This window comes from Miniopterus natalensis, chromosome 1 (genome assembly GCF_054644295.1).
Source record: "Miniopterus natalensis isolate mMinNat1 chromosome 1, mMinNat1.hap1, whole genome shotgun sequence".
NCBI lineage: Eukaryota > Metazoa > Chordata > Mammalia > Chiroptera > Miniopteridae > Miniopterus > Miniopterus natalensis.
The window spans coordinates 74,640,392-74,653,858 of record NC_142081.1 but is presented as its reverse complement, the minus strand read 5'-3'; the positions used below and the strand labels follow the sequence as shown (position 1 = coordinate 74,653,858).

At 34.0% G+C, this 13,467-nt stretch overlaps 1 protein-coding gene across 3 annotated transcripts in view; it reads right to left on the bottom strand.

Moving 5' to 3' along the window:
- SCFD1 (sec1 family domain containing 1) overlaps nt 1–13,467 on the bottom strand; it is a 105,659-nt gene that overhangs the window by 65,509 nt on the left and 26,683 nt on the right. For all 3 annotated transcript variants that reach the window (XM_016209510.2, XM_087823268.1, XM_016209511.2), the window contains 3 exons: nt 11,661–11,716; nt 10,369–10,454; nt 7,813–7,912 (listed from right to left, as the gene is read on the bottom strand). In XM_016209510.2, coding sequence (XP_016064996.1) covers nt 7,813–7,912; nt 10,369–10,454; nt 11,661–11,716 — 242 coding nt within the window. The remainder of the gene's footprint in view (nt 1–7,812; nt 7,913–10,368; nt 10,455–11,660; nt 11,717–13,467) is intronic.

The following is a 13,467-nucleotide window of genomic DNA, read 5'->3' as shown; positions in this document are numbered from 1 at the left end:
GCAGGCTTGTTTGAGGTGTCCACTCTCTCTGCAAACCAATGGAAAAACTATCCTCGGGTGAGGATTTAAGGGGAAAAAAAGGAAAAGAAAAGGGAATCCACTGTATGGGAGAACATATTTGGCAATAATAAATCTGACAAGAGGTTAATTTCCAAAATATATAAAGTACTCATACAACTCAACAAAAGGAAGACAAACAATCCAACTGAAAAATGGGAAGAAGACCTGAATAGACACTTCTCCAAAGAGGACATACAAATGGCCAAGAGACATGAAAAAATGCCCAATGTCACTAATCATCAGAGAGATGCAAATTAAAATGACACTGAGGTACCATCTCACACCTGCCAGAATGGCTATCATCAATAAATCAACAAACAACAAGTACTGGCAAAGATGTGGAGAAAAACACTGCTGGTGGGAATGCAGACTGGTACAACCACTATGGAAAATAGTATGGAGCTTCCTCAAAAAATAAAAAATGGAACTGCCAATTGACACTAGGAATATGCCCTAAGAAGCCAGAAACACCAATCAGAAAGAATACATGCACCCCTATGTTCATAGCAGCATTATTTATAACAGCTAAGATCTGGAAACAGCCCAAGTACCCATCAGTAGATGAATGGATTAAAAAACCTGTGGTATAATTTACACAATGGAATACTATGCAGCTGCAAAAGAGAAGGATCTCTTACCCTTTGAGACAGCATGAGGGACCTGGAGAGTATTATGCTAAGTGAAATCAGCCAGTCAGAGAAACACAAGCATCACATGATCCCACTTATATGAGGGATCTAATGAACAAAATAAACTGACAAACAAAATAGACCCAGAGACATTGAAGCATGGAACAGATGGACGTATTTCAGAGGAAAGTGGGGGTGGAGGTGGGCAGGAAGAGGTTAACCAAAGAACTTATATGCATATAGGCAAAACCCATGGATACGGACAATAGCGAGGTGAAGGCCTAGGGAGGGGGCGGGTGCAGGGTCAATGGGGGGAAAAAGGGGACATCTGTAATACTTTCAACAATAAAGATAAATTTTAAAAAAAGAAAATTAAGAAACAATGAATAAAAAATGATATTAGATGTTTCCAAAGAACAGTTGTTTATTTTGTTGGGTAAGAATATAAAATTATCGCACTTTTCTTTTTTAGAAGATATATGCTAAAGTATTTAAGCGAAAGATCATATAATACCTGGGATAAAATGGATAAGATGCATACTGTCTGGTAAGCAAAATAATGTACATGGAGGTTCATTACAGTATTCTCTGACTTTGTGCTTTTACATAAAATATTCCCTAACAAAAGTTTTAAAATTTTATTCATATCAATGAAACAAGAATTAAAGTACAACCCACAACTGTTTTGCCCCTTGCCACAGTTATGGTGTTGAGATGGGGCCTCAGTGCCCTGAATCCATGAGCACAGCTCCCCCATGCCCATCTACATTGGACTATGAACTAGAAATACTGTAAACAAAAAATAAATATTTTGTTTGTTATTTTAATCCACAGAGGTTTGAGGGTTGTTTCAGAGTAAGCAGCACAACCTAACCTATTCTCATTAAGAAGCCAAAGGTATTCTATCCAGATTCTGCAACGTCAGGGGGACTTTGGTAAGCTTGTTCACCCTTATTAAAGCAGAATTCCTTGTGACTCTAGGAATCATGACCTGAACCTCCCCCACAGATATACTGCTGACAATAGGCAAACATTTTCTACCAGTCTTCATGTGATAATCTCAATTCATAAGCAATTTATTCAGTCTCTAAACCAGTAAAGAATTTGGGCCTTAATGATTTAGAAATATAACTGTGACCACTAGTCACATGTGGCTATTGAGTACCTTGAACGTGGCTAATCTGAATTGAGATGTGATGTAAGTAAAAATATACAACAGATTTTTTAAGACTTATTATATAAAAAGAGAATATAAAATATTTAATGTTTTAAATGTTAAAATGCCAATATTTTTGACATATTGAGCTATACAAAATATATTATTAAAGTAAATTTCACTTGTTCCTTTATATCTTTTTAATGTGGCTACCAGAAAATCTAACATTACATCTGCATCTTGTATTTCTATTAGACAGCAGTGATTTAGAAACACTGAACTTTGATCAATGATGATAAGGGAGAGAAAGGAAAAAAATGTACAGAAGACAAAAAAAAAAAAAAGGGGAAAGAAAAATCAAACTTTGAATATTTGCAGGAATTATTTAATTGAAAAAGAAAATACTTGTAAAATAGTTAATCATAAACACAGATAAAATAAATGTCTCAAAATCTTATGTACTAAGCAACGTGGATATAACGGAAAAAAATCCCAGTAGCACTTAAAGCTAGGTTAATAAATAGTAAATAAAAATACTCTTCTTTCCCTTAGGTTAAATAAAATTTTAACCCAAGTTCAGAAATAACAGTGAATATGGAAATACTGAAATATCAAATGAACTCAAGGCTGTCTTCTGGGCTTTTACATAGCCTTTAGTAGAAACTTCCTATGAACAACTACAGTTTGTTCAGTTATAAACAATATGTGCTTAGATTAAATGAGTAGAAGTTTACATTATACTCTTGAGTTTCAGGCAAATGCCTGAAACTACTGCAACACAGTGATGTCCAAGAGGTTTTGTGTTAATACATTAGAAGACTGATAGAGCATCGACCTTCAAAGTATCAAATTTTGAACTACACTTAAGCATCTGTTATACTGGAATCACACATCTTTAAGAAAATGAGTACTTCTAAAATGTTTTTCTAGTAACTTTTCAAATATATATATTAATTTGGAAATCATTTCCTTTTAATTTCTTGAGTGCCCCGCCCCAAATAAACTATTAAAGTCCCTATGTATAACTTCTGATGTAAGGTTTCAAATAATAAGAGTCAGGTAGAAAAGTGCCAAAGGCACAAAAAGAACACCTATCTAGAACTTTTACTCCATCTTGTGGAGGTAAAGAGTATAATTAAGAATTTTAAAAGCTTGGAAGAAACTTCAAAAGCAGCAGCAACAAAAAATGGTGTTCTTACAATTTATGATACCTCACTTATAGTTTTTTCACATCTAGAAAATGCATTAAAATTAAAATTAATGAATAGGATTAAATCAATATAAGTTGTATAGTTATTAAAACCAATCTCCTCAAAAGACCATTTTCATAACACCTAAATATTTTAATAATGCTACTCAGAAAAGACTGCTTAAAAGATAATAAAATATCTAAGAATCTACCCCTAAAAAGTTAGAGATGTGCATTGCTCTATTGTTTATAACAACAAAAATTAAAATAACAATAACCCAAATGTACATAGGAATCCACTATTCTATCCAACATGCAAGCATGGATCACATCTGTTTTGTTCACCTTTTATCTCAGTGACTCCCACAGTGTCTGGTACAGAGCAGGCACTTAATAAATACTTGTTGCACTGAATTCTTTGGAGACACAAGGTTGACAACTTTTTATTCTGTGAAGCGAAGTGAAGAAACTTAGAATAACAACAACAAAACCCAAAACCCTACCCTCTACTTTTACCATCCTGTATTTTTTTTTAAAAATATATGTTTTTATTGATTTCAGAGAAAGGAAGGGAGGAGAGGGAGATAGAAACATCAATGGTGAGTCACTGACAGGCTGTCTCCTCCACACCCCCTACTGGGGATCAATCCAGCAACCCAGGCACATGGCCCACCTGGGAATCCAACAGAGACCTCCTGGTTCATAGGCTGGCACTCAACCACTGTGCCACACTGGCCAGGCCACCATACTGTATATGTAAAAGGATGTTTTAACTTCAAAGAGTAGAAAATAAAAATTAGTGTATTTCACAAGGATATAATAATAAAAGCTAAAGCACTAAAAAAATTAATATAAAGGTCGGGCATAAAAACTCAATTCACACACAGTCCTTATCCTTATTATTCTCATTTCATTCTGAACAGTGAAAACCTCAGGGACCAGCATCAGCCTTGTCTGGATTTGGGGAATCTCTGCTCTAAGTTACATTTCCCAATGGGGGCTCAGAGTATATTCCTTTTATTGCAATTACTTGTACAAAAGTCTTATCTCCTGTAGTCAAAGCATCATGTACATTAATTTCCTGCAAGTTCAGAAAGGATCTCAGTATCTCAAAGCTCTTTATAGCCTCTACACACCACTAGCAGGACAGAAGAGGTGAGCCCTGAACTGCATGTTCTAAGATCTTGCCCCTCTGTCCTACCCCATAGGGCTCAACCAACCAAATCTAATTTGAGATTATGAAAAGAATCTCATCATGCCTACCAATCCCTGTACTCTTTTTGTACTGCCTCCCTTCAGATCCCATATCTCATTTTTACCTGACTCCCACAACACTTCTGTCATACCATCTGAAACTCATACTCAGTCATCAGCAAAATCTCCTATTCTGAACATCAACTCTAAACTTCCACGGTACTTTTTTGCACTAACTGAACTCTAAGTGGCTATTCCCTGTAGCCTTCTTAGACACCATTTGTGTGTTTTTTTACTCACCACACATTTCATATCAGTGGACCTGAGATTGGCACAGGTGTCTTCCTTGCTACTCCCAGACTCTTTACTTGTCTTGTTCCCTAAAACACAACCAGCTTTGAAATTCCCATCATTGGCCTATAATAGCAATCAGAGGTAATTTTGCCCCCCCCCCCCCCCCCCAGGAATATTTGATAATGTGTAAAGACATTTTGGTTGTCACAACTAAGGGAATGTTACTATCATCTAGAGGGTACACACCAGGGATGCTGCTAAACATCCTACAATGCACAGGACAGCCCCCCACAACAAAGAATTACCCTGTCCAAAATGTTAATAATGCCAAGGCTGAGAAATCCTGGTCTATAGTCATCCTGGTCACTAATGTCTCCTATAGACCTGCAGGATAGTGTTATATCCTGTATGAACTTTTCTCTTTTGATCATTCCCACTGATATACAACAATGCTGTAATTTCTCTCTTAAAAATCTTTTTTTGACTTCAATCCCCTTCCAAAAAATAACCCTTTTCTCAGCTCTCCTACACAGTAAAACTCTTTTAAGCTTTGTCTATATTCACCCTCTTATACCTCTCCTGCCAATCTTTCCTAAACCCACTTCAGTACCTTGCCCCCTACACTATGGAAGCTCCTCTTACCAAAGTCACTAGTAAGTTTGACACTGCCACATGCAATGGTGACTTAGTCCTCCACATTTGTTCAAGTTGATGCCTGCCTCCTCTTTGAAACATTTAATTCACTGGATTCCAAAATGACACAGATCTAGTTCTCATACCTCATTGATTGCTTCGTCTGCTAGTTCCTATTCATTACCCAACTTCTAATGTTGAAATACCTCAGAATTCAGTCTTTGAACCTCTTCTCTCTTCTATCTATACTCACGCCCTTGGTGATCTCATCTTATCTCTTGGCTTTAAATGCCATCTATATATGGACTACTCCTAAATTTATTTCTATAGACCAGATGTTTCTCCTGAACTCGAGGCTGATGTATCTAGTTACCCAGCTGATATCTACACTTGAATACCTTAACAGGTAGCTCACATTTAACATGTCCAGAACTCAACATCTGATCTTCCCCCCCAAAACTGCTCTATTTCTTTTCCATTTCAATAAATAACCCCTGTTCATTTGCAAAGGTCAAAACATTGAAGTCATCTTTGACTTTCTGTTTTTAGGATCCACACCCAATTAGCAAATCTTATATTCTACATTCAATTGATTATCACAAACCTCACTATTTCCATTGTGGTTTAAGTTACCATCATCTCTTGCTAAGATAACTGCAATAGCCTCCTAATTGGTCTCGACTCTCCCTATGTCCCCAAGGAATTTGTTTTCAACACAGCAGCTAGGGTGATACCCATAAAATGTGTATCAGATGTCAGTCCTTTACTCAAAACTGTGTGTGACTCTCCATTTCCCTCAAAATTAAAAGTTAATATCCTTACAATGTCCTACAATATCCTATGCCAGTGATTCTAAACGGGTGTGCTGCAAATTTTTTTTTTTAGTTATGTTGTTCAACTTTATTTTATTTATTTATAGTCTTATACGATGGATTTTTTCTTTTTCCTGCAAGAATTTTTAAAGCATGTGATACTTGACTATTTAGTCAGGCACACTGACCTCTTTTCCCTTAGACTGTCAAATAAAAAATAGACAACAGCTAATACAATAATAGCTGTCTGGTGTGAATCAAAATTATATATATGTATTTTTTGCTCAGATCAGCAAAAAATACATTTTTTGGTGTGTGGAGAATTTTAGTAGTTTATGTGTGCCATGAGATGAAAAAGGTTGAAAATCGCTGTCCTATGCTATATTGCTTCCTGTGTCCCACTTAACTTCACTTCCTGACTTATTTTGCTTGGGCTCCAGAATTGCACTGAGACTGGACATCCTTCTACCAGAAATGCTGTTCTCCCATACAGATACATAACTCACTACCTTACCTCCTTTAGACCTTTCCTCAACTGTGTCCCTTTTTCAGCAGGTCTTCCCTATTTTATAACTGCAATCCTGTTCACCATTACTTAATTTTCCTCCACAGTATTTCTTATCTTCTGAAATGTTATCTATATTGTTTATTTTACTTATTACCTGTCTCTCCTGCTAGCATGCTAGCTCCAGGAAGAAAGGAATATTTTCCTTTGTTTTATTTATTGCTAAAACAGGGTCTAGAATGTTCTGTCAGAGAGCAAGCACTGCAGTAGTGGTTGAACTGATGTCCTCTTCAGCCTTTTACTTGACCTCCTAAAACTAGCTTCCATGGTCTATTAGGGTTTAAATCGGTGGTCCCTTTGATTGTTCAACTCTTTACTGAATCAGAGTTAACTGCTATTTCACTAATACTCATCTTAGAGTTGAGAATGGCGTAGGACTCTAGATAGAGAATTGTGCAGAAAACTGTCAATTTCCATTAGTAATCCTGAATTTGGATTTATTTAAAGAAATACTTTACAACTAAATCTGGGTTTTAAAGAAATAAACTATTAAATCCAAACCATTTAGTGCACGTCCTTCATTTCCTTTATATATGACATTTCAGGCAATCTTTGCAATAATGATACAACTATATACTATAATCCTCAGAGGCCTGATAAGAGTTAGTAAATTAGAAATATAGTCTTAACAGAGACAATGATATGGGTTCAAATTCTTTAACTTCTGTGTCTCAATTTTCTTTTAAATGGAAACTGTTCTGCCCTATTACATAGTGTCTTGCAAGAAATTACATTTTCTTCTCATTGCCTTTGAAGATTGCAACTGTGTTTTATTTATCTCTGTGTATCACCTGCCACACACAATATTTAGATAAATAAATGAAAAATACAGATTTTTCTTTTAAGCATGAAATTACATGTGAAAATACTTCAGAAAACATGATGTAATATGAAAATACTGTTTATTTTTACCATAAAATGAGGCTTAACTGATTCCTAGAAAAATGGGAGAAATTATAGCTTTTCTTCCTAAGGAGAACATATTTACTTACTCATTATTAAAAAAAAAAAAAAAAAAGGTAATTCATTTTCCTCCATTCCCTTTTTCCCATTATGACCAAAATACCTTTGATTTACCTTATAATTTAAAGATAATAAGTTTGGAACTTCACTATTCTCCAGCATCCACATCCAGTGATACCAAAGCCCATCACTCTTTTTGTCCATATTTCTTAGCCCATCATTCTCACGTACATTTCTGTAGCTGTGATGTTAATTTTAAATGAAGGGAATCACTAACTGTCACATTTTAGTAAAAAATGGTATATTTAGCCTCTTACCAGTACATCATGCACCAACGCTTGATATGTCCAAGTATGGTGTAAAGGAGTTGCCAAATCTATGTTTCTGTCAACAAGGACTAATAAAGGCCTTTGAAAGCTGTAAATATATTAAAAACAGTTATATAAATCTTAATACCAGTGTATACATTTAAATTTTTCTAATATTTCCCAGTATATGTCATTTTGATATGAACAAAAGTATGACATTCCATAATACTTTGCTTTTTAAATATTTTTCTAGTTCAGTCAGTCAAGTAAAGTAATGTTTTGGACTACTTAGAGTCTGTGTATAATGCTGGATTATGTCTTAAGTAACTTTTTAAAGGAAAAAAATCTATACAAAGCTTTTACAGAATAGTTATTAGAGTTATCAAAGTAAGAATAAGTCACTTCTAATCAGATTTATATTTCACTTTTTTAAAAAAGGAAAAGCCACTGTTAGCTTCAGAGAGAATCAAGATGGTAGAATCTTATAAATTTACACAAATGTTTGATAGTTTCATCGACTGCAAATTACAATTTTTTTCCTGTAAACACAAATTCAAAAAAGCAGACACTAGAGAAGAGTCTCACAAAACTCTATCTCATTATAATTGTATGAAACTAAAACACCATGCCACAATGGGAACTAATTATATAATTATTCACTTTCCAGACACTTCATATTGTTTTACTCCATTATTACAATTTAGATGTAAAATAGACTATACATAAAGCAAACTGAAGAAGAAAGCATTTGGTTACCATGTGTCTTCAAAAGTTGCAGAGCTCTGCTTTAGAGTAGGGGTGGGGAATCTTTTTTCTGCCAAGGGCCATTTGGATAGTTATAACATCAACTGCGGGCCATACCAAATAAACAACTTAAAAATTAGCTATGAGAAAAGCTCCTAGATTTATTGAATTTCAAGTCCTGCCTGTGGTTGCCTTGGCAGGGCCAGACCACATGATTTTGCAGGCCGTATACGGGCTGGACATTCCTCACCCCTACTTTAGAGACACTACTGTATCAGAAGTACATGTTAATTTTCAAAAGTCATTGCTATCTGATTATATTAACTATATATATTTTGTTCTGCAAGAGACCTCTGACCATTTTAGTAACTCACTCCACCCTACTGGATACAAAACAGTGAACTCTCCCTACTGCACTGATTATAAGACTAGCAATAAAAATTAGGAGTGGCACCCTTACCACCTACAATCATTTATTACTCCAGAGCTAGGTGGAAGGAAGGCAAGGGAGGATAGTCTATGGCAGGGTTTCTTAACTCAGGACTACTGACATTTAAGGCTGGCTAATTCCTCGTTAGGGGGAGTTGTCCTATACACTGTAGGGTTTAGCAGCATCCTATAATGCAGCCCAGTAGATTCTAGCAGCATTAACCCAGTTGTGACAACCAAACATTTCTCCAGATGTTACCAAATTCTCATTAAGAATCATTAGCCCACAGCTAACTGGATTCAAATGTATTTAACAACAGTCCATTAAGGCTGCTAACCACTAACTAAAATAACTTAGAAATGCATCCAGCAAATTAAATATGACAACTATATCATAATAATGAAAATTTTAAAAAATTGTCCAAGTAAAACAGTGTCTTTATATTGGCGCTATAAAAAGGGAACTATTAAGTAGGGTATGACAACACAATGATTGCTTCTCCTGCAATAATCAAGTGAGAATTTGATGTTTCCACTTCACTTAATGAGAAACATTGTGAAAAATAGTAAGATCAGCAATGAAATCACAGAACATAAATAGAATTTACAATAATATGGGAGCTGAGCCAGTTGAACAAACAATTGAAACACAATGTTTAGTGTTAACTCCAAAGTATACAAATAGTGCATAACACTGTAGAAGCCATCAAAATTGACTTGAAGTCTATGGAGGGTTACTATGAAATTATTATTTCTAGAGAGTAGTTATTCTCTGAATATTAATTTATTTTTCACAGGCTTTATTTATTGATTCACCTAAAATGGGATAAAAATTAATTTTCCAAAATACTGTCTCTTCCCTTGAAATAATTCTCAGCCATTTGTGTGAATTTCTTTATTTCTTCACCCCAATATTGTCCATTATTTTTAATAACCAAATGCTAATTTACTATAATATATAGCTTTTTAAAGTATTTATATCCCATAATAATTGAGCAGCCAGTAACTCTGACATCTACTCATGTTAGACATGCTAACAAAGACAAAAATGATTTATAAGTTTAAACTATTAGTATTTCAATATAACTAATTGAGAATTCAAGCTAACTAAGAATTTAAAGGAAATGGCTTCTAGCCTTCAAGAAAGCCATACAAACAGAAAAATTTCTCCAATAGATGATAAAAATGCAAAACAAAAATTTCTAACAAAAGAAAGTAAATTAAATATTTCATTTGTATTTCAAAAACAATTTGAGTCAAAACCCTGATCCTGGTTACCTTATTTAAAAAAAACAAATTTCAAATATAAGAGTATTCTCTCAGATAAGAAAACCCTCAAAACTACAAATGTTTCATTTTCAAGTCCTATAAGTATATTAACTAACATAATACCTGAATTGGCCAGCTCCAAGTGTGTCACCTGTAAAAAGACTGTTTCTTGCATCTCTTAGATTTTCCCGAAGTTTCTTATCTAGTTTCTGAAAGGAAAAAAAAAAAAAAGCAAATTTTACATTTTTTTTTTAAAAAAAATATATCTTTATTGATTTCAGAGAGAGGAAAGGAGAGGGAGAGAGAGAGAGAGAGAGAAACATCAATGATGAGTCATTGATCGAGCCCACAACCCAGGCATGTGCCCTGACTGGGAATCGAACCCCGATAGCCTGGATCCTAGGTCAACGCTCAACCGCTGAACCACACCTGGCCGGGCTACATTAACTCTTAAAGAAGTTTCACAGAACTTTTATAGAGTAATATATAATGTATTCTTAGTGTCATAAAACTTGGAATTTCTTAACAAAATAGCAATTCTAAAATCTTACAGTATTTTAGCTTCTTCACTATTCAATATCATCATTAACCTGGACCTGAAAAAAATCAATGCCACTTCTGTGACTCAGGCCTAATTTCATTAACAATCACATTTCCTTGACTATTTATACTTGAAGATAGGAAACACTTTGCAGTAATGATCCACCTTCTCAGCCCAAGTGTAATTCTGTTGTACCAAGGAAGGTGACTACATAGTAGTGACTACAAGAGGCTCCAGAATAGAAATGAAATATGTGAAAGAAAGTAGCCCTCCACCAGTCAATGATTCATTTGGGCTAATAAAACTCAAAAACATCAGTGTATCTTCCTCCATCTTTCCATATCATTTACCCTCTTTCCTTTTCAGTAATTCTTTAATTTCTCTAATTCTTTATTTACTTTTTCATCTTTAAAGCAAATTTTTGAGTGTTCAATTTATATTGAATATTTTACTCCAATATAGTGGAGTAGCAAAATGCACCTCAGCATTTTAAAAATGGTTATGATTGTTAATAAATATTTGCTAAATAAAGTTAAATATTAAATAGTTTGGGGGAATCAAATAGGTATAAAATACTATTTTGAAAAATAAGGCTGAATGAGGAATATATATTTAAGCAAAAAAAAAAAAAAAAAATAGGGTTAGAATAGAAGTAAACATAAAAGTAAATCATTTTACTCCATTACAAAGAAGTACACCATGATTACTTTTTACTTTTGGTGGAATCCCAATGTTATAAAAATATTTGCCTTTGGTAATTAATATATAACTCATAGCAATCATATACTTAAAATTAACAAAACCATCTGAGGTATTTATAGAAAACAGGTGATGCAGTATTATTTATCCCCAATGGGTATTTGCATAAACTCACCACTGCTACCATTTCTGCTGCTGTTCCTCTTGAACATCTGATTATAGGAACAGCACCTATTTTAACAATAGATATTAGCAATGATTTCCACTCTTAATAATTAAAATGGATACTTACAAAATTTACCTGCATCAAAAAATAACATACAATAGATATATACAATCTTAGGCTACAAACATAAAAGGATTTATAACCTAAAGAGTAAAAGCAAAATGGACCTTCCCATTTATAGAGAAGACATTAGGGAGTCAGAAAGACTATTTTTATATAGTGTTGGCCAATCAATATGACCAGATTTTTTCAATGGATTCACTAAATCAGCATTTTGACTCCCTACAGGCAGTTTCAAAGAGTAAGTTAACTCTTTCCTCGCAGGATTCACTTTAATTTCACTTAAAAGGAAAAGAATGAAGAGAATTTAACTAATTTAGCAGTTTGTTATTGTTATTTTTTATTTTACAAATTAACCATAAAGGCTTATAGTCCCTTTTTGAAATACTAATTTAAAAGATAATAGAAATTCATCAGTCTGTTCCACGCTTTCCCGTCTCTGGATCTATTTTGTTCATTAGTTTATTTTATTTATTAAATTCCACATGTAAGTGAGATCATGTGGTACTTGTCTTTCTCTGACTGGCTTATTTTGCTTAGCACAATACTCTCCAGGTCCATCCATGCTGTCTCAAAGGGTAAGAGATCCCTTTTTTTTTTTAAAGCTGCGTAGTATTCCACAGTGTAAATGTACCACAGCTTTTTTATCCACTCATCTATTGATGGGTACTTGGGCTGTGAAATGACTCTTCGTATTTTTTGTCCATTTTCTAGTTGGACTTTTTAAAACTGTCTTTGTGTGTGTGTGTGTGTGTGTGTTGTGAATCTTTTTTCTCAGTCTGTAGCCTGTATTTTCATCCTCTTAATAGGGTGTTTTACAGAGCAAAAGTTTTTATGTAGTTTAAATTTTCATTTCTTTTTTTTTAATGAATTGTGTTTTGGTGTCAAGTTTAAAAACTCTGCCTCATGCAAATCTCAGATGGAAGAAGGGTGGGGCGGGAACAGATTAACCAAAGAATTTATATGCATATATAACCCAAGGACACAGACAATAGTGTGGTGAAGGCCTGGGCAGGGTGGGGTGGTGGGGTGGAGGTATTAAATGGGGGAAAAAAGAGAGACATCTGTAATACTTTCAACAATAAAGATAACTTAAAAAAAGATAACAGAAAACACCTCTTCACATAATTTAAAATGCTCTTAAAAACTGGCTTTAATTCATTATCAAATCAACTTATTAGACCTCTTAATTTCTTTATTATTCTTCATTTTTTCAAAGGCAAAAATCCTAAAACAAAAAAACACAATGCACTAAAAAGTTCAGAAAACAAATCCAGAACATTGTATTCTTTTTTTTTAAATTTTCTTATTTCATTTTTTTATTACTCTTGGCCAAAGTCCTTTCCATGACTTAGAAGGCAAAGATCAGATAGAACATGATCTTTAAAGAAATTTATGACATACATTTGAGTTCAGAGAATAAAAAACAAATACGATTTCAGAAACTATTTCTTTAAAATCCCATCAAGCTAATACATCTCACTGTTATTTTAGCAGTAGTCAGTGCGAAAAGAGCAACTCAAGGTGCTACACACATACCAGTGTCAGAATATATGTAACTTGCTCTTTATAGGATTTGTTTTGAGTCAAAGTTGGAATTAATCCAAATGCACAGTAGAGAATAAAAGAATTTGGAAGATCTCAAGAGTATTTTTTTGAAATAACTCATGAGATTCTCTGCAAAGAGAAAGATTTC